A 21,662-nucleotide genomic window follows, 5' to 3' on the forward strand; every position below is an offset into this window, starting at 1 on the left:
CACTTCACTCTTTTTTTTAATAAGACGAATGATTAAACATGTGCAATAAAGTTAAGAGTATTATATTAACATACATATAGAGAGTATATGTTTCTATGGAGCTCAACTATTCATTAAATTATTTATACATGCTATGTATTTTAATAGAATTTTATAAAATGATTTTTGCATGTAGCGAAGCACGGGCATTGTGCTAGTCATGAATAAAAGTATTTTAAGCATGATTTATAATTTTATATATTTGTATTAAAAAATTTGAATAGGACTAACATATATCGAAGAGTTGATTTTGTTTGTATAATTAACTTCAGGACCTGGAAATCCAGACTTCGTCGCACGTACGACAACGGAGAGCGGAAGCAAGTCAATTTCGTCAAGTAGCAGTGATAGAGATAAAGTAAATATTAAAGTCCAATCAGTTGCATTAGCCGTTATTTTAGATGCCAGGCCGAAACAACGGGTTGGCAGTAAGACGATGGTGTGGCCCAGTCTATGCAGTGACAGTGAGCTTTACTTACCGAGATTAACTACTCAATCACGCAAGAAAATGGACGACGCACGAAAAACGGATTGACGGCAAGACGATGTTGTGGCCCATAACGGCCCAATCTATACAGTGATCTCAAGTAATTAATACTAGATAATAATCGTGCTCCTTAAACTTTACGTGCCGATCAATCGCTTAATCACGCACGAAGACGGACGACGTAAAAAAATTGTAGCAGAATCATTATTCCTTCTTATATAACAAAAAAGTAGAGAAGGTAACCTGTCTGGTTCGGTTTTTTACCCAACAAGAAGGGCACATGTATCAATACATCGTGGATATATACCCGGAGTCGAAGACAACAGTCATGTAAATATTTCCTAATTTTGGACGATAGTTTAGCAATAGAGTTGGTTCCTGATTCCTGAATCGGTTCTTGGCGTTATATCTTGTTTTATTATCCTAGAACTGGAGAATAATATACTTTTCGGTTTGCCATAGAATCTCTGGGAAATCTTAACGAAGATTGCCAATCTGATAATTGCACCACTTGTCCATTAATGAAGTTAAGCCTTCGAACTGATTTATTTCCATCTGCCGTACGTCTCCCGACCCGACTTCGCGGCCAGCGCAGCGCCGATGGGAGGCGGCAAGAAACGGAAGCGCGCCAGCAAGCCGCCATGCCTCCCGCCGGCGACGACCACGCTTGAATCCCTCAACGACGACGTTCTCGAGGAGATCCTCTTGCGCCTCCCGTCCGTCGCCTCGCTCGTCCCCGCCGCCTGCGCCTGCTCGCGCTGGCGATCGCTCGCCTCCTCGTCGGCTTTCCTCCGCCGGTTCCGGGCGAGGCACCCTTCGCTCCTCGGCCACTTCGCCACCGACGCCGACGACGAGTCGGCGATCCCGACCTTCAACCCTGCCCGTGACCAGTTTGACGGCTGCTCCGACGCCGCCGTACGAGGCGGCGATTTCTTCCTGACCCACGTCGACGCGGACGCCGGGTGGCGCATCCAGGACTGCCGCCACGGCCGCGTCCTCTTCGCCAACGACAGCGACGACCTCCTCGTCTACGACCCCCTCTCGCGCCGCGGCGTCTCCATCCGCCGACCAATGGGGGACCCCGCTTGCCACTTCACCCACTGCCTTCTCGCCGGCGACGACGGCGGTGATGGCAGCAGCCCAGATTCCTTCCGCCTGGTGTCCATCGAGCACTACGGCGAACGGGCGGCGCGCGCGGCGGTGTACAGCTCGCGCACCGGCGCGTGGAAGCGCGGCCGGTGGGACTCCCGCGTCATCAACCCAAAGCGCCCCGGCGATTACTCCTACTTCCCGGCGATGCAGGCGGAAGGGCGCATCTACTGGAAGAACCGCGACACGGCGAAGATACAGGTGTTCGACGCGGGCGCCATGCGGTTCTCGTACGTCCACCACCCGGAAGGTGTGGGCCCGCGGTCCAAGTACGCCGTCGGCGAGGCCGAGGACGGCGGATGCTGCCTCGTCTGCCTCGCGGAGGCGCCCCACGGCTCGGTGTTCAAGGTGTGGCGCCTCCGGGTCGGGACTGGGGAGGCGGCCGGGTCGTGGACGTGGGAGCTCGAGCGGCGGCTGCTGGCAAGCCCGGTGATAGGGACGGTGCAGTACCCCCCGCTCCGCCACGTGTGCGCGGTTGTCGCCGGCGTGGTGCTGGTCTGCTTCCAGAACTACACGGGGCCTCGCCGGCACGTCGCGTTCCGGCTCAGCGACATGCAGGTCGAGGCGACGTTCAAGAGCGGCGGATGGGCTTACCCTTTCTTCATGCCATGGCGTGGCGTCGCTCACCTGTCTCGCCGTCCCCCAGTTTAGTCTAGTGTAAATCTATACATGCATGTAAGTGCTTTATTCTCGTATACTCCCTCCGTACCGTACCTAAATGTTTAATACTGTTTATTTTTTTATGCATGTTTGACCATTCGTCTTATTCAATTTTTTAAAAAAATATGTAAAGTTATACATATACATAAAATTATACTTAACAATAAATAAAATGATATAAAAATAATTAATCATTATATATTTTTTTAATAAGACGAATGGTTAAACGTACATTAAAAAATCAACGGCATCAAATATTTAGGGATAGAGGTAATAAATAATATGGGAGCAACGCCATGTTTGATACTTAGGCCATTTTCACTGCTGAGGTTTCATTATACGGTTTCTAACTGTCATATTAGCAAAAAAAAAAGTATTTGAGTAAATGAATGAAATAAGTTATCTCGATACAAAATTTTATTTCAAGGTTTCATGTGCTACTGTATCATTTAGATGGTGTATCAAGTGACCAATGGAAGTTGATTAAATATGCAAGGAAAGAAGAGAACACAAAAGGAACAGGAAAAGGGGAAAGACATGACTTTTCAGGTTCTGATACAGATGTGGATATTAGATAATTTGAGATCTTTAGGAATTTGGATAAATTTCAAGGAAAAGGGGATTTCGGGATTTTGGACCTTTGTAGATATTTGGAGTTTTGGAAAATTATTTGAAGTTGATGGAATTGAAAGGAATTAGCTCTACTCCACAAACAATCAAATAAAAACCCAAGAACTCCAAGTAACAAAGCAATATAAAATGACACGTGATTAATTGATTTAGTAAATTTAAATGAGAAAATCTAAAAAATATCATTGACAAACGTCTAAGTCTAAAAAATATCATTGACAAATGTGAGTTCTAAGAAATCTGTTTTCTTAGTGAAATTTTCATTAAGTTAATTTAGGTGAATAAACTCAAGGTGAATTTTCGCAACTAAGCGAGCTAAAAAGAAAGCAAGTAATCATTTAAGTTCATGATTGAATTCTAATCTCTAACTAGGGTGTGTTTGGTTCATAATCAAGGTGGGATAGGATATGATCATCCATATTTATATAGTCATCCAGATGTATGGTTGGTTGGATGGGATGATCCAATGTTTTATTTGATTGGATGTTTTATTTGATTGGATGGATGAGGATATTCAATTACTAATAAATAATATTATTAATTAATCAACATATATCTTATACTAATTAGTACAAATTAACAATGACATATATCTAACATCACTAATTAACACTAATTTAAACTTAATAATTACTAAATAATAACAAAAAACGCTAATTATCACTAAACCATTACTAATGAACATCGTTAGTGAAGGTGGATGAGCTCATCCAGCCAATTTAGCCGGATACACCCATCTAGCATTTTTAGAAAATATTCCCTTCCTGGATCTGCCTATCCAAACTAGTAATATAATCCAAAAACATTATAGATAATAATTCAGATCATAACTCTACCAATATTCATCTTGAGACGAATTCCCTTATAGCATAAAAATCATAAATCATCAGAAACCTCATGTAAATAAAATCATCTTGCGGCAAATAATCTTTTGGACTATACTAAGCACAAATCAAACTTGAGGACAATGAGAACCTCGCTTGTTTTGAATAGGAGCAAAATATCATCCTTCAAACTCGCCATAAAAATAAAACCCTAAATTTGTTGGTATAAATTGATAAAACCCAACAGAGATACGAACCAAAACGAAGTACTTAGATATCCTGATAAACCTCATGAAAAATTGGTCATATGCTTATAGTTTCGTCCGTAAACCAAATACATCAAAAACTGGACAGCCATCTCCAATCCAGGGATGTCTGGCCAACCAAACACACCCCTAGTTGAGAACAAACCCAGCGGATCATATATCCTATCATCCATCCGGAAAATAGATGATACGAGGGAAAAAAGGGTACTAGCAAGTCACATATCTCATCATCCAAAAATATAGCGCCATACATATTGGAAAGAAAAACTCTAAATATGGATATTCTCTCCTCACTTCATATCTCAACATCTAATCACACGAGGAAAGAGTAATAACAATAAAAGCGGAGGTGGTTGCAAAATATATTAATAAATATATATAGATGATGTAATATGGATGTTCTATTAAAGTAATAACTGATATTAATAAAGAATCTATTTTGGGTAATCATCCAAATGGCAAGATGGATGATGAAACTTGGATGAGCCATCGGGAAATGCGCTGAAAGAGGTCAAATAGACTAAATTCCAAAGTCAATTCATAAGTACATTAGAATAAAAAAAATGAACTACGTTCTCCCATAGACCAATGCGTTAAATTATTTCATTCAAGGTCAATTCATAAGTACAATAGAATAAAAATAGCAAGCAACATTACAGGTTTAATTTTCTCAAGATTCTGAACAGATTAGTAGGTTTAGTACTAGTGTAATGCCATCAGTCTCATCTCACAAGATGGTGGATACCGAGAAAGAAATGAGAGGTTTGATACTTGAGCACAAACCTTTGAACTCGTCTCTAGCTCTCCTTGTTCCCGTCCACACTCTCCACAGGTGGAATGGTCTGCAAGAGCATAGAAAATGAGCACGCTAGTAACCGAACAGAGCAGGCGTTACGTTGAACAGGTTATGCTGACTTGCTGAGACAGATAATGGATATAGAAGCCATACCATGTCAGGCCTGTAGATGTTGTGCACGACGGATGCCCCAGCTAGCAGGGAGATGACCACCACGACCGAAGACCAGGCCAGCGACGGTGTCCCAGTCGGCAGCCGGCCTCCTCCGAACTTCTTGCCACCGTTCATCACACAGATACTGATTCCAAGAATGGGAGACAACTAACCAATTCCCTGGCACCAGGTGAGGAGAGGAAGAGCTGGAAGAAATGATCAAGCTGGGTGACACCTTATGGGGACAGATCAGTGGAATACACGGGATTTTGCTACCATGTAATCAAAGGTACATAAAGTTGTTTCATATGAACATAAAAAATGGTAATGACAAGTTTTGAAGTACAAATAATTCATTCTAGACATACCTCAATTATAGTTTGAATGAATTACACAACAATGGAAGTAAATATTACCTTTGTTCCACATTATAGGATTTTTTGGTCCTTAGATTCCTATGGATGCTAACAAATTTGGAAACATATATATTGATCCATAGATGAATCTAAGTCAGGCTAAAACATCTTATAATATGAAACAGAGGGAGTACAATTTAACTTTGTGAGTTGCCATGCATTAGAAGAATCAAGGTATGTTGTCCTAATGTCGTCCCACTTAAACTGCACTTAACTTGCAGAAACAAAAAAGAATCAAGCTCGAGAAAAGTAACTAAGCAAGCATCCAAATTGCAAGCTCTACAATTTCGGATTAAATACCAGGGAGGATGTGAGCTGCTCCTTGGCGATGAAGTTGCCACACTTGAACCATAGAATGTGAGAGAATAGATTTAAGAGTAAATTAAAAATGAATAGTGTAATTATACATCTATTTCACTGGCTCTAGCAAGAATTTCACTATTTAACTAAAACAAAAAGGAGCTCCAGTATGTGTAATTGAAGAAAAACACTGGTATCACCACATTAGCTTCATGTCTTCCACAATAATGTAAAAGTATAACTCACTCAATCCTCAATAAACGGTAATTTCAAGTTGACATGTTTTCAGATGAATCAAAAAACAAAAATAACCAAAGTCATCATCACCTGGAGAAAATACTAAAATAAACATGAGCACCAAAACAGGAGCACCAAAACACCCCAAAAGCCAAGCGCTAGTCGTTCACATATGGCTATATAATCATGGATTAACAACTCAAAAGCAAGGGGCACCTTATCAAGAGGAGTCCCCACTTGCTAATAATCTTGGGGCTACAAAATCATAAAATGCACAGCTCCATCAAAACATGTTAATATAGTATCCTTTTTAAGGATAATATTTAGCTTTGCATCGGCTTAGGCAATAATTTTCTCCACGGCGTCGAGTTGTGTCCATGTGTGTGGTAGTATCTCAATGGTCGATGGCTCATTTGGCCAAGGCAAGGTGAAAAGCAATATTGGAACCGTGAACAAAAGTAAACATTTATACATATCATGAATTTGAAAATAATCTTACATGTACGATTGGATTATAGTATTGTATCCTATTTCTTCTCTAACCCTTTATGGGACAAACAGAAAACACCACTATGCTGGACAGGAGCTCGATTATAGTACATGAAGAGAATGTCATCTCAATGATCAATTCAGACTAGATATTAATAGTACCATCTCCTATTTCTTTTGTAAACCTTTAGGCAACAAATAGAAAACACCATCATAGATTGATTATAGTACACAAATAGATGAAAAAAATAACTCTTCTACACTCAATTGTGCTAAGCTGTTAGCACTGCTCCTTAGTTCATAGGCATAAAAACAATATATTAGTACAAATGTTCATTGAGGTAATCAATATTTATGTGTTGTACACTTGCCCATAGATCATGATTCAGCAACTTTTCCTAAACTCATGATATTCTCTCCTGCAGCTTGGTACACTAATATATGCACAAGTGGTGAAAGTAAATAATAGCATTGATGAAACTTTTATGTGCTCTCTCTCTCTCTCTCTCTCTCTCTCTCTCTCTCTCTCTCTCTCTCTCTGTGTGTGTGTTAACGTAGTACATTCAATCTAGGCAGATTAAGTGGTGCGGCCTGCTCATCAGGTTTCTGAAAAAGCATGCCAAGTGGATTTCCCTTGGTGTGCAATGGAGGCCATGATAAAAACACAATTCAAGAGGTAAAATTTGTAATCAGACACTTTTTAGTGATGAAGAATGGTGAAAATAGCAAAGTGGATTTCAGGTATTTCAGAAACATGAGACCTGAGGGCTGGGAAGTAATAACCCTCTACATATACTGACCAGACGGTTATTTTGATATTTGTATATACTACTCCTTTTGTATAACATTCTGGCAAGATATCAGGACGAAGGTGGGCGATCGTCAGGATAAAATACCAGGGAGGATGTGCAGCTGCTCCTTGGCGATGAAGTTGTCAGTTGTCACGCTTGAGGCTGGGCTGGATGTGCCAAAATTACCTACCTACACAAATAAGAACAAAATAATTAATGAAACAGATCTGAAAATGCATTTTTTGTAATTATCCTTTTTTTTGTTTTCTGAATTTATACGGCCTACTTTTACTTTTATAAAGTATAGTAGCATTGCAATTGAACAAGAAAACACAAAGAACAAAACAGATTCATCTTTATTAGCAGGTTCACTGTTGAAAACAGTCCCTTAGTAGTTATAGATGCAAGAAATCCGTTGTACTAATTGACAGGTTTAAAAAAGTAAAGTTTTTGGTTACAAATAGATGAAGCAGAAAAAGCAATAGTCAAGTTCTTCAATAAAGAAGCAACTTTGTAAAGATTAAGTAGGCAATCTATGACAGCAAGCAATTGAACTGATAGTAGCACAGTAGCTAGCATCAGTTTTTAATTTGAACTGAAGATAGATTATATAATCCTCAAGCTGGAAAAACAAATAAACAAAATATTAACAAAAGCAGGTAAGTGGGAGGGGGCATGTAGTTCCATGAGATGAAGAACACAGGTGTTTCAGCTTTCTATATGGTTGGTGAACAAGTTGAGCTGAATAGTGATACCTAAAAATAAAAATAGTTCCTGAGCTGTAAAGTGCTCCTAGTTCTCATTGTAAACAAGCAGATATGGATTTGGAATGTCTAATTTATACCTAAGGTTATTCAATGGTTTGCATGAATTTTAAGATTCAGAACTATGGGTCAATATGAACTTGGACCACCGTTTGTTAGAAGCATCCACCTTGTCAGCAATCTTGTTCATATCCTTGTGGATCAACTTTGCCATAGCCATAGCAATGAAATAGCTAAGGTTAAACTTTAGCGCTCAACATTTATGATATTGCATTCAGCATAAAAAATGGTAATCTAGCTTCGGTTATTATCGCCGTTAATTCATTGGAACATAGCTATCAACAATGTTATCATGGAAAAATTATCAAGACCAACATCTTTTAATAGAGTAACATGTTAACAACTTTGTGATATCAAAACCAATTATAAATAGAAACATGTTATCAAAGGAATCATAAACAGAAACACATTGTCGAATGGTTAATCACCAGTCACAAACAAAAAAAAAGAACCTGGTGTACAGGCGACTGCGGACCTGGTGTATCAGCCTGCAAAACCAAACTAAACCATGGGAATAGAACCTTTTCTAATGTATATTATGTGACCAACGATCATTTTATTCAATTGTTTCCTGACGATACCAGGCATAGAACTGAAGCCGAAAACGGCTAAACAGGCGGAGGCGGTGACTGTGGCTAGGGGCTAGGGTTTGGGGAGGCTGCTGGAGGAGAGCGGCAGGGATGAGGCGGCGCACCTGTCGTACCGGCGGCGGCGGGACGGGAGAGCGGCAGCGGAGGGAGGGCGTAGAGGAGGCGGCGGCACCCGGTTGGGGCAGCGGCGGCTAGGCCAGGCCGATCGGCGAACGGGGGGCGGCGGCGGCGGCGCCGAGACGGGAGGGCGAAGAGGAGACGGAGAAGAGCGCGGGGCCGCGCGTAGTAGGTCGGTGCGGCGAGGCGAGGCCGACCCGGGGGACGGGGGACGGTGGCGGCGGGACGGGCGGGCGAAGGAGGACGCCACGGCGTGTCTAGGATTTGGGCTGGGAGGGAAAATTACCAAAACACCATCAGCACTCAAAACATCACTAATAAAAAAAGGTATTCATACCAAAACGTCAAAATTCAAAACAGATATTAAAAATAACCGTTCCACCCCTAATCCTTGAATTAGCCATATATTATTCCAGAAATTAATAAAAATTATTTATTTTTAATAAATAGTCATAGAAAATATGAATAATTGTTTTTTCGCAAAAAAAAATACCATGAAGTCTTCAAAAAGCCATATATTATTCCAGAAATTAATTTTTTTTGCACCAAAAATAATTATTCATATTTTCTATGATTATTTATTCAAAAATAAATATATTTTATATTTTTTTATTAATTTCTGGAATAATATATGGCTAATACAAGGCTTAGGGGTAGAATGGTCACTTTTAATGTCTATTTTGTGAATTTTGGCGTTTTGGCATAACTACCTTGTTTACTAGTGGTGTTTTGGAGGGTTCTTGTTTACTAATGATGTTCTAGAGAGTGTTGACTGTACGGGTGGTGTTTTGGCAATTTTCCCAGAGCTCGTGCTCGGCAAGGTAACAAGTTCGGTTCATGGCCCAATGAGTAGAGCGCGGCTGTATGAGGTACGAACCTGAGGTTTCGTCGTGTTCGACTTACGGGCTAGCACTCTAAGTGGCATGTTTGGATCTAGAGATTTTTTAGTTCATTGCCATATCGGATGTTTGGACATTAATTAGAAATATTAAATATTGACCGATAACAAAACAAATTGCTTAAACAAAGGCTATTTCATTAGACAAATTTTTTAAACCTAATTAAGCCACAATTAGCAAATGTTTATTGTAGCATCACATTTGCTAATTATATACTAATTAGGCTTAATAGATTCGTCTCGCGAAATAGTCGAGAGTATGGGGTGGGTTTTATTAATAGTCTATATTTAATACTTCTAATTAGTGTCCAAACATTCGACATGACGGTGACTTAAAAAAGTTCGTAGGAAACAAACACCCTCTAAGGAATGCAGCCCGCACAGCGCCGACTTTCTTGCCATTGAGAACCAATAAATCCATAGCAAAGCATGTGAATTTTTTTGAGAATTAATATTATTTTAATGAAAAATCACAAAATTAGTGGTTATCCGTGAAAAATTATAAATTTAGGGACCTGTCAAACTGTCGTAGTTCCATACGACCCCTGTCGAACGACCAGCAGTCGACTGAGAAGGAGATCGGACTAGATTGCCAGCGCTAAAGTTCGACAGGGCCTGTCAAACGGTTAGACAGAGGGCATGTCTAACTACGGCATGACATGCCCCTACTGCGGTAGTTCGACAGGCGAGGCTGGCTCAGTAGTCGAACAGGTGGTGACCCTATCGAACTCGCTCCGTTTGATAGGCCTCAGTCGAACCCCCACCGTTCGATAGAGCTCAAAATTCGTGATTTCCCGCGGATGGCCTCTATTTTTGCGATTATTTTTCATTAAAATAATATTACTTCTCAAAAAAATTCAATGCATGGCGTGCTAGCGGCTAAGCCCAGCTGATTAATTGTTAAAATTTAAATTTAGTCCCAAATTCATAGCGTTGGATGTTATAATTTTAACACCAAATTTTGTTAGATTGTAAATTTTAACACCAAATTTTGTTAACTAAATAAATTCTCAAAATAAATCATCACTATTATGATTTTTAGGATAGATTATTTTGATTGTTGTACAAAGTTGACAGCAAAAATATTTGTACATATAAATCGTTTCTTATTTAAGCATTGAGTCAGGGCTACACCTACTATATGGATCTATTCAGTGCGCCAGTTTTTTCTTTTCTTAGAAGCCCTACACAATATCTACAATATTAAAATAGCAAGCATTCGGGAGATGTCCAACATATTGTGTGAAGATATTCCTAATGATCAAGAATCTGAACGGATAATTTAAGCGACTATGAATGACTTCAGGGGTTGTCGTGAAATAACCAGGTATGAGGTATCTTGTGTACTACATGTATCTATATAGGAAAGAGGGTTCTGAATCATAAAGGAATTATAAAGATAGATACTAGACCGTAACCGAATAGCTATATGGCAAGAATGTATGGTTTTTCATAACTAGCTAGGTACGAGTCAGTTTAGGATTAGTCTTATTAAATTAGGTCTCTAACTTTTATAACCCTATCTCATAGTATATAAGGAGAGGCAGTGGGTTTCTTAGTGGGCATGTTCTAACGTATCATTGTTAAGCCTGTTGTGAGTTTTAAACAATAAGTCTATATACAAGCACAAAGTAGAGTATTATCTCATCTTTAGAGCCTGAACCTTACTAGCTCCTTGTCTCTGCACATCATCATACTTTCGGTCTTATGTATCACCCTATATATTATTCCCTATATATTATTGCTGATATAAAACATAAAACACAGTGAATGTTTTCTAATACTTTTTTAATTGATCATTGAGCTATGACAATTGTTTTCATGTTATGTTCATAATAATACTAATACTCACAGCACTTTTTTTTTAGTACGTACTAACATCTAAAAATGTATAACCGTTGAATCTACTGTGCAGACTGCAGACCACGCAGAAAAATATAACTTTTCTTATAACAAACATGGCATTATAAATAGTTACAGCCCATCCCGTAGCACGTACGAGATGAGTGACTGCACAGGGCCAAAATAATATGGCCCAGCGTGTGTTTTAGTTTAAGTAAATACATTCATGTATTTAGGATCTTTATTCCGTTTTTGGAACTATATTTTGTGACAACGAGACGTGTGTCCCAAACAATAACGATTTCATTTACTATTTAGTTCTAGCAATATACCCATGCTAACGTCATATATATATATATATATATATATATATATATATATATATATATATATATCATTTAATTTCATGTCCGTTAAATTACTTTTTCTAAAATAGGTCTAATTGCACTTTAATTTGATTTAAGTCATATATAAAACATACATATGCTAATGAATGGTGATATTTGATAATAAAAATCAATTAATTGAAGTAAAATTTATGTTTTAGATATCGCACAATTTTATCTATCATAGTGTACCATCCACTATATTAGGAAGCCATGTGTATACTAAAGATGAGCTAAATATAAATCTTTTTAAGGACGTGCAAATGACTCTTTTATGCAATGCAATTGGGGTCTATCTTCTAATTCATATAAATAAAGTATTTAAGCAAATTCATACAATCCCATTAAACAATATTCTTTTATCACAATTTAACAAAAATCCACTAGGTAAAAGAAAAACTTAATTATATGAAATTCACAAATCTAATTGCGTGTATAATGATTAATCTTATAAATTTCTAAGACTCAACACGCCACAAGTCATCACTTTTGGTAATTATAGAAACATCCACACAATATATAGCATAATTATAGAACCTATGTATGTAAAGTGTATATATTTATATTTTATAGGAATTTCTAATATACAGAAAGAATTTTTCTATGCATTGTTACTGCCGCTGGGAGCAGTCTCGTGGGGGCGGAGGCGAGGGCAGGAGACGACGACATCAAGAGCAACTGTAACCGAGGTCGAGACGGTGACATCGAGAGCAGCCAGGAGCTGCAACGGAGGTGAGGTTGGAAACGGGGACGGGAGGGCGTCGACAGTAAGGAGTAGGAGGGGAGTGAATAAGAGCAAGACGCGACGGTAGGGGGCAGAGTGAGGGAGAGGAATCCAAAATTAGGGGTGCAAGAGGAAAGGTAGTGCACGAAATTAGAAGGCCGAGATGTGGAGGCCATCTGAATTGTTGGATGGACTCTAAGCAAATAAATATATAATGTTGAATCGATTCTATAAATCATAAGTCTTTTGTATTTGTGAATGATATGATAGAAGAAGAAGAACTAAATCGTGATAGTGGTTCTTCTTTCACATAGCCAAATGGATACTAGGTGAGCTTTTTTGAGGTAGCATTAAGTTGCTACAGTATTAGTTATGAATAATCTATGCTCGTTTTATAGGACATATAAATAGATGAGAACCTAGCTGATGCTAGCCCGCTTTTTATAGACGTCGTCAGATGGTCACTCGCTACAATGTATATCAAGAAATAAAAACATTATAAATCCATCCTAATGCATTATAAAAATAGATATAGTATTGGTTTATCGAGCAGTTACTATTTTCAAATATATTTAGCATGTGGCCCTGTATTATCAGAGATGGCCCTTTTAGATCCCTTCTCAAATGCCTAGTAAAAACAAAAATTGATTTGCATGGTCTCGAAGAGCATGGTCAGTATTATCACAGTATTTATAAACATATTAGAAATTATAAAATTACTTATTATTTATTTGATATAAAATTGATGGTTAATAAATTTGCTTTAATCTTATTCTCAAATATTTCATTTACGACAGAACGAAGTTTTTCTTTTTTCTTTCAGAAAACCCTATCCGTTCCAATATGTGGCCAATCGAATACTATTTTTCTAGGTATATAATGATTCACTAGCTTCTTTTATACTCACTCTGTCCCAAAATAAACCAATTTTTTTACTTTTTAAGTATAATGTTTGACTCTTCGTCTTATTAAATTTTTTTACAATTAATAATTTTATTTTTATTATATGATAAATCATAAATATTATTTCACATGTGACTAATTTTTCTCAATCACTTAAAAAAATTTAAATAAAACTAATGGTCAAATATTGATCTTTAGGAAAGATGGAGTATATGGCATATATATGATTTGGATAATGTTTCACTACAAGCCTCTGTGTTCTTTCGCCTCCACGTGTAAAAGAAAAGAAAAAAAAAAGAAAAATGATGATGAGACCGTCCTGCGGCTACGGCTTCACCGGCGCCGGCGGAGTCGCCGCCGCCGCCGCCATCACCGTCAGGCTGCCGCCTGCCCGCGCGGCGAATACCTCCTCGGAGCCGGCGGCGCGGCTGCGGGCGGTGCTCGAGCGGGTCGACGAGGAGCTGCGGGAGGGGAACGACGAGGCCGCGCTGTCCCTCGTGCGCGGCGCGCAGGGGGCCGACGGCGGGCTCCGGTTCTTTGGCGCAGCGAGGCAGGTTGGCTTTTTTTCTTGTCATGGAGTAATATTTTTTTCTGCATGATGTTGTTGTCGCGATTGTTTAGCAGCTCCTGCTATCCTGCAGCTGTGATAGTGATGCATTTTGCCCCGTGTTCGTTCATAGATCGGAGCATTTTTCTTATGCGTGTTGGGTTATCTGATCCCAATATTAATTTCTAATCTTAGCCTAATATTGATCACCTCTACTAATACGGAATTAATTTGATGTACTTACCTGATTGAGAAGCCAATGAATTTGAATTTGATCTCCTTCTCTGTTCTTTCCCCTCTTCTTCTCTGTTTCACTCGCAGTAGGCGTGGACGGCGTAGCAGTACGGTTTTCTCCTTTTGATCAGCGTCGATGACCTTTGGGTCTTCCTGAGATTACCTCAGGACTTCCTTCCGGCCCCTAATTGATCGGGCAATTAGGGTCACGAATTTTTCACGTTGGATCTGGGCGTCCCCTCCTCCTCTGTATTTATATCGCTGGTGGGAGTTGAGGGTTTATCTCGTATTTGATACGGAGTCTGATTCTACCGATCATCGAAACAAACTCCTATTCTATCTCTTCTTTTCTTATCAAAGTAAGACACAAATTTCTTGTTTGAGTAGGAGTAGGACACGGTAGAAAAATCGGTTATGGTGGATTCCGAATTTCTTAAACCGGTCTCTATCTCTAATTTCTTTTATCCGATGTTTAACCGAATAAATCAACCAACAATGCGCATCTTAAATCTTTCTGCTAAAAGCTATTTATGATTTGGTTTGATATAGTGATCTGTTGTACACTTCAGAAATCGGAAGTAGGAGTAATAATTACTCGATTTGAATCAGGAGTAATGGTTACTGGATTTTTATAAAAGCGCTATTCTACAAAAATTTGTGATTTACTCCCTCTCTATTTGAATAGATGATGTTGGTAACTTTTTTGGCACACATTTGATCTTTCGTCTTGTTAAATAAAACTTATGCAATTATATTGGATTTATTGGTAAAGGTATTTTAATTATAACTTATATATTTTTTTGCACGTTTGCACAAAATTTTTGAATGAAATGAATATCAGACGATGTGTCAAAACTCAATGTTGTGTTTTATTACAATACGGATGGGTACTTGTTAGCAAATTTGTAATATAACTGATGGACAGTAAAAGGAACTTTAACCAACTTAGTTTGTATAAATGTTCTGGGTTGAAGTTTTACCCCTTTTAACGGTGAGATTCAATGTGGATAATATCCATAAATGTGAAAGGATATATAGTCTAGTGTTGCAGTGACCTGAGTAGCATACCAAGGTCATACGGTTGGATGTAGAGGCTGGGTAAAAATACCTTTTTCTAAAAAAATTCCATAAATATATGAGTTAACAACATTTCTTGGAATACAATGCCAAGGATTTCTAACTATGAGGCTATGGTCAAATTGTTTCATACTGAAATCAACAAATGAGACTGTTGGTTAATGCCAAATTTTAAACTTGTTTTTTTTCCCATCTGCACATTTAATGATGACCTGCAAATTTGTGCGATATGTTGTTTCTATCAATAATGTTGTGCCCATATGTTTGATAATAAATAAAGTGAACCTTTGGCCTTTTCCTTTTCTGTAAAATTTGATCAATCATACGTAGTCACCTTTTTCTACTGAAAATATATATCAGGTACCTCAAAGACTTTATACATTGGACGAGCTGAAGTTAAATGGGATCGATGCTTCTGCTTTTCTATCTCCTGTGGATCTGACTTTGGGATCAATTGAGAGAAATCTCCAAATTGCTGCAATTCTTGGAGGGCTCTCTGTATCAGTTGCATTTGAGCTTTCGCAACTCCAAATACTGTTTCTTTTTTTGGGTCTACTATCTCTGTGGTCTGTAGATTTGGTGAGTTACATCATAAATATTTTTTTATCATAATATGGAATTTTAGATAATCTATTCTTTTATCTATTGAATCTATTTTGTTATCTAATGATATCTACTTAGTTTTGTCCTTCATGTAAAATTCTGAACTGTGCATGATTCAAGGCCATGTTGGTTATATATTCTTTACTGATAATCAAGGAACATGTAGTCATCTGTAACTGTGAAAATATGAAGTCTACCATACTGGTCCATTCACCCAGTAATGTGCTTCCACTGTATCGATGATCTTGAGCTTTCCTATATTTCTAACTAAAAATCTTAGCCTTGCAGACACTCCTTGGAACTCTAATTTGTTCTTTCCTTGAGTTCATTTCATGTTTTTTTTCAAAAATAAAATGTTTATTGATTTCATGTATCAGTTGTCCCATTCCGTGACCATCAGACGACCCACTGTTTCTTGATCTTACACAACTACAGCTTTCTAGGTATATTTCGGTGGTGGAGTGAGAAACTTGATTCTTGATACAATTGGTCACAATCTTAGCCAGAAGTATCATGACAGAGTTATTCAGGTATATATCTGTCATCCATTCTTATTTATAGAAGCTAAGCTGTGTAAGTTTTGAAAATTTCACATTGCTTTCTTCTTACTGATTAAAGAATATTCTCCATGAAACCAAGTTTATGAATGATAAAATGTGAATATTTAACCACTTTGTTCATTTTCCAAAATGGGATACAGTTTTTAAATTTATCATTGTGCGGTATAGTTGGTGCTAATATGCCACCTCTATCTATGTTCTTTTGCTTCCAGAGGGGTTTGAAGGTTGTCCAATTTTTGGAATTGTGGTTCAGAGGGAAAAATCTAAGTACTAGGATTAGAACAATTAATAAGTCTCCCTCAGTTTGATGATTCGATTAATTTCTTCCAAACAGTTGTTAGTATAATTTATTTATGTTGGTGAGTTTGTATTAAAATCTAAGAAAGTCCATATATTAGAATATATTGGTAATAAATTGGTGCTACAAAAGGGTGTGAACTCTGAAGGGACAAACATGATAATTCCCAATATTTTACTTGGTTTGAGAGCCAAGTGTTCATCTGTTTCAGACATGGATGGCATAGTTTCAAGAAAAACTAGTTGCTTCCCCTTTGAGTTTGCTTCACAGGCCTGGATGCCTTGTACAACATGGATATAAGGGGAAATGTTTAGTATGAGTACATTGCTCGGTTTTCATTGTGAGATCAAGCTTTGGTGAAATGGTTAACATGTGAAATTTATTAGACCCCTACTAAGTAGCAGTTCTGGTTTTTTCCCCTTTATTTCACATTCTATTATCAAAAATGTCAATCTCACAATGAAAACCAAATATAAAGAAGTAGCATTAGTAATTGGACCAAATGAAGGACATACCAAAATAGTTTGCTTCCAGCTGTAAGGCTTTTTAATTTCTTCAAATCTCCATCTTCAAGCATGGCCGAAAAATGCCAATCTATTGAATGCTGATGTTGCGGTTTATTGTACATAATCTAAGCTAACATCCTATTTATGTAAAAATGTGAAGCACGAAGCTGGCCACTTCTTGATAGCTTATTTGATTGGGGTCCTTCCCAAGGGATACACTATCACAAGCTTAGACACACTTATAAAAAAGGGCTCACTGAATGTGCAAGCTGGGACAGCTTTTGTGGATTTTGAGTTCCTTCAAGAGGTTAGTTTTCTTATCACCTCCATTTTTACCACCACTATTTTTGGAAAATGATGATCTTTTATTGTCTGTAATATAACCTTTAAGTTTGCAGATGTTCTGTTTCTAGTGATTAGATTTGTAGGAGATACTAGCTATTCTAGCAAAATCAGTCGCAATCTGAAAACAGACATGTACTATATTGATAAGAACTAGGACTTACTTATCCTTCTTTCTCCATTCTCTTTGCCCAGAATAAAGAAGGAAATGTGCTTGTTATTACATTTTTATGAATCAGTTAATCTGTTGAGAACTCATAAGTGAATGAACTATATGAGCACAACACATCTGTAATCACATGACAGGTGTCTGTGCTGATATAAATTTCTGAATATACATCTAGCTTAACATATGTGCATGACTTCTTTTTTATTCCATTTAGTCCTAGCTAAACTAAAGACTTGACTGGATAAACTCAAGTGGGTTATGATGTTTGAATCCTTCATACCGCATATGTTACAGTAATTATTTATAATGCCCGTCTAGCCATAAAATTTAATAACAATGCAATTATCATGCAACACCATTCAGTTGTTACGGTTTAAAATGTATTGATAATATTTGACTGATATAAATGCAGGGTGCATGTTATAAGTTCGTTGTTCTATATCTTTTTCTCCAAAAATATTGGGAGTTATGTGTACTAGGCTAATGATTGTCTTTTATACCCAGGTCAATACAGGCAAACTATCTGCCACGGTAAGGGTTTCTAATCACCTTTGTCTTGTATAAAGCATATACAATACCCAGATTTTATTTGATCTGCTTCAAGATCTATTGTTGGTTGGTGATGATCCTTGGATTATCTTGGGGGGGGGGGGGGGGGTAAATATTTGTTGTAAGGAGGTCAGACGGTGTTAGGTGGAGGAGGCACTAATTGAGGGAGGAACACATCTAGAATAGCTGACCATGGAACAGACCAGAGCTTGAGTTTAGGACTAGGGGTTGTTTATTCATTGCAGATTGCTTCATGAAAGTTAATACTTTATACAACCCCATCCTCCAATAAAAGGGATGCCTCCCTCAAGAAGCGGATCCAAAATTAAGGAAATGAACAGATAACAATCTAATATATTTTTATATCTCTTAAATAACTAAACATCCACTCAAAAAAAAACTAAACAAAGATCTGTGCTATTTTTATTTACACATGAACATCGGAACTCAAAAAATCAATAAAGCATATTCTTGTAATATATATTTACTGTAAATGAAATGTGAATATGAGTAATTTTTCATTCATTGTTCAAGCATAAAAACTAACATTTAAATAAAACAGCCTTTATTGATTCAAGAAAAAATTTGCCCTAGGCCCAATAACTATACCTCTTGCCCTCGGTAGGTATGATGTACCTCAGCAACTTAGCTTAGTTTGATAGAGTCAGTTAGGATAAGAGTCACCTCAGTAGCTAGGATACATTAGATTTTCTAGTCCATCTATATAAGGAGGGGTCCTATCCATTTAAGCTAGGCATTGGATTGAACTATTCTCTTGTGTCTCTGTCCCTGCCTCACCAGCCTCAACTCCACCGTACGGATGAGGTCCAGGGCTTACCTTCTAATATGTTCCCCTTTGCACCAAAATATCCAAAATACTCTTGCGCGTGATAACTAATATCCCGAAATACTCTTGCATGTAACAGAAAGGGAGGGAGGAGAATTATTATGAATTTATGATATCCTTACCTAATAATTTAAATATCTTACGAACAAGAAATTGAAAAAAAAAAGCATTACATAGAAACACAAGTTATAAAGATAAAACGAGTGTGGGACTAGAGGGCCCACATATCAACCACTCTCACCAACCCTACTTTTTTGTGGGAAGAAAAAAAAGATGGTGGGGCCAAAGAGTCCACATGGCAGTAACAAATATATGCTGGAATTATGAGACAGTATATGCAGAAATTATTGGTAATAAAGGTTAATCATATTTTTCTTTAACTAAAATCCTGTTTCAACTCATGTGCAATATGCTAGTGCTTCATAAATTGGGGTAGTTTGTCAATCATTAATTATTATTAGCATTGTGATGCATTGTTGTATTGCTGTACATGTATTAATTATTATAGCATTTTTGTAGGAACTTAATTATTATAGCATTTTTAGGAACTTAATTATTATTAGCATTGTAATGCATAAAGTTCAAATGGGACATTGGTACCATTATATGCAATATTGGTGTTAAATATGAAATTTTTTTGTTATGATATTTTTTATGAACAGTTGACTATAAGCTGGCTCTAATGGCAGATGTTGAACAAGTTCTCATGCATTGCATTGGCTGGAGTAGCAACAGAGTATCTTTTGTATGGATATTCTGAAGGTGGACTAGCGGACATTGGCCAAGTATGCAAGCATAGGCAGTCTATTAAACTTTGAATTTTGAAAGGCATTGTGGAACCACATCACCATTGTTTATTTTATGCATTCATTTTCTTGCATTGGCAGTTGGATGGATTGCTCAAGGGTCTAGGTTTCACCCAGAAGAAAGCTGATTCACAGGTGAGATGGGCTGTGCTGAATACTGTACTTACACTGCGTCGCCATGAAAAGGCCAGATCACAGCTCGCAGAGGCAATGTCTTCTGGGATGTCAGTTGGATCTTGTATCGGGGTCATAGAAGAGAATATAAACACCGAGGATATTTAGTTGCCAGTGACCGTGCAGATCCTGGAACAGACAGTTCGCAGATGTACAAACTTTCGCGATGGATTATATTTTTCAACTTCAGCTATTATATTTAGTTTGTAATCTGATAATGTATGACAAAAGTATAAGTTTTTTCTTAATATTTGTCAAATCTGGTGGTAGTACAGTCATTGTTTCTCTGGATGCTTGATGATTTTTTATTTTGTATGTTTTGCTGCGATTTCGTAAAGCACGGTTGGCCACTTGCCAGTCTCAGACAGAAACAAAGAACTTCAGGTAAATATGCATACTTTATTGATCTTTCTATCTTTTTCGGTATATTTGTGTCTTTTCCACATTGCAGCTTAACAGAGGTGTACACAGTTTACCAACAAAGCACAGCATACTTGTGTTTTCTTCTGAAGTAATCCCATTGAGTATATCCTGTTTCTTCTGTTGGAGCTCCTTTTGCATAGATGACACAATTTAATTTTACAAAACAACGCTATCGTCCCAAAATTTTCATCCTTGATTCACTCTTCTTACACTGACATTTAATTTCTTTTTCCTTATCACCGAGTACATGGATATCTTGATGATGATGCGATGATGATACGTGTTAAAATTAATATATGGGCTAAAGTCTATATAAAGATTATTTACACCTTTCCTATTATAGAAGAGGGAGGTCTACTTACAAGGGAGAATGCTCCTATGCATTTAAGACTTATGTGGTGAAGAGAATAAAAGAAACATATGCTCACATGCGCGTTCGCCTTGGTCAAGCGATGGCCCAAACAATCTAGGTTTTTGCTTGTACCGCATCAGGATCGGGAGAGCAGGTCTATAGAATGCAGCAATAAGGTTTTCTCTACGCTCAAGGGTTGCGAGCCAACAACAATATCTGATGTCACTAGTTGTTTTTTTTATTTTGTTCACAATCCATAATAGAACATAACACTTGCTACGTGTTCATGTTTTACTTACTAGTTTGCATGTATAAATCATACGAAATGAATATAGTAGTTTACATGGTTAATATCATGATTCATTTATGAATTAAATTAAATTATTATGTGCTTATATATTCAACGGTCCAAAATCTTATTATAGCCACCGTTGTTTTAGTATGGCTTGTTTTGCCGATGCACCGAGCCCGGAAAAAATTACCGGTGTGCACTTCAAAGATAGCAGATCAGAGTTACTCTACGGCTCATAGCCATGAAGAGCTTCTGAGTTAGTGAGGGCAAACTTGAAGGTGCTCTTACTGTTAAAAAGCAGAAAGAATTTGAGGAGACCACTACTATCTTTGTGGGAGGCATTCTTGGCGAGTGTTTGGTCG

General features: G+C 37.8%; 2 protein-coding genes and 1 long non-coding RNA gene across 4 annotated transcripts; 2 read left to right on the forward strand and 1 right to left on the reverse strand.

Annotated features, from left to right (window-relative positions):
- Positions 1-1,126: 1,126 nt before the first annotated feature.
- Positions 1,127-2,326, forward strand: LOC121054147. The gene has a single exon (XM_040523019.1). The coding sequence runs from the start codon at positions 1,127-1,129 to the stop codon at positions 2,324-2,326; it is 1,200 nt and encodes a 399-aa protein (XP_040378953.1).
- Positions 2,327-5,172: 2,846 nt separating this feature from the next.
- On the reverse strand, positions 5,173-9,037 carry LOC107305600. Of its 2 annotated transcripts, none has more exons than XR_001551828.2 (3): positions 8,756-9,037; positions 7,343-7,427; positions 5,173-5,184 (listed from the first exon to the last, which is right to left on the reverse strand). It is a non-coding gene; the product is annotated as an uncharacterized LOC107305600 (long non-coding RNA). The 2 variants fall into 2 exon arrangements; XR_001551827.2 differs by lacking the exon at positions 5,173-5,184 and adding an exon at positions 5,197-5,210.
- Positions 9,038-13,773: 4,736 nt separating this feature from the next.
- LOC102713866 lies at positions 13,774-20,557 on the forward strand. Its single transcript, XM_015833262.2, has 7 exons — positions 13,774-14,075; positions 15,740-15,958; positions 16,426-16,512; positions 17,507-17,653; positions 18,362-18,388; positions 19,943-20,038; positions 20,141-20,557. The coding sequence occupies exons 1-7, from the start codon at positions 13,824-13,826 to the stop codon at positions 20,339-20,341; spliced, it is 1,029 nt and encodes a 342-aa protein (XP_015688748.2). The 5' UTR covers positions 13,774-13,823; the 3' UTR covers positions 20,342-20,557.
- Positions 20,558-21,662: the final 1,105 nt, after the last annotated feature.

This window comes from Oryza brachyantha, chromosome 1 (assembly GCF_000231095.2).
Source record: "Oryza brachyantha chromosome 1, ObraRS2, whole genome shotgun sequence".
In the NCBI taxonomy this organism is placed as follows: domain Eukaryota; kingdom Viridiplantae; phylum Streptophyta; class Magnoliopsida; order Poales; family Poaceae; genus Oryza; species Oryza brachyantha.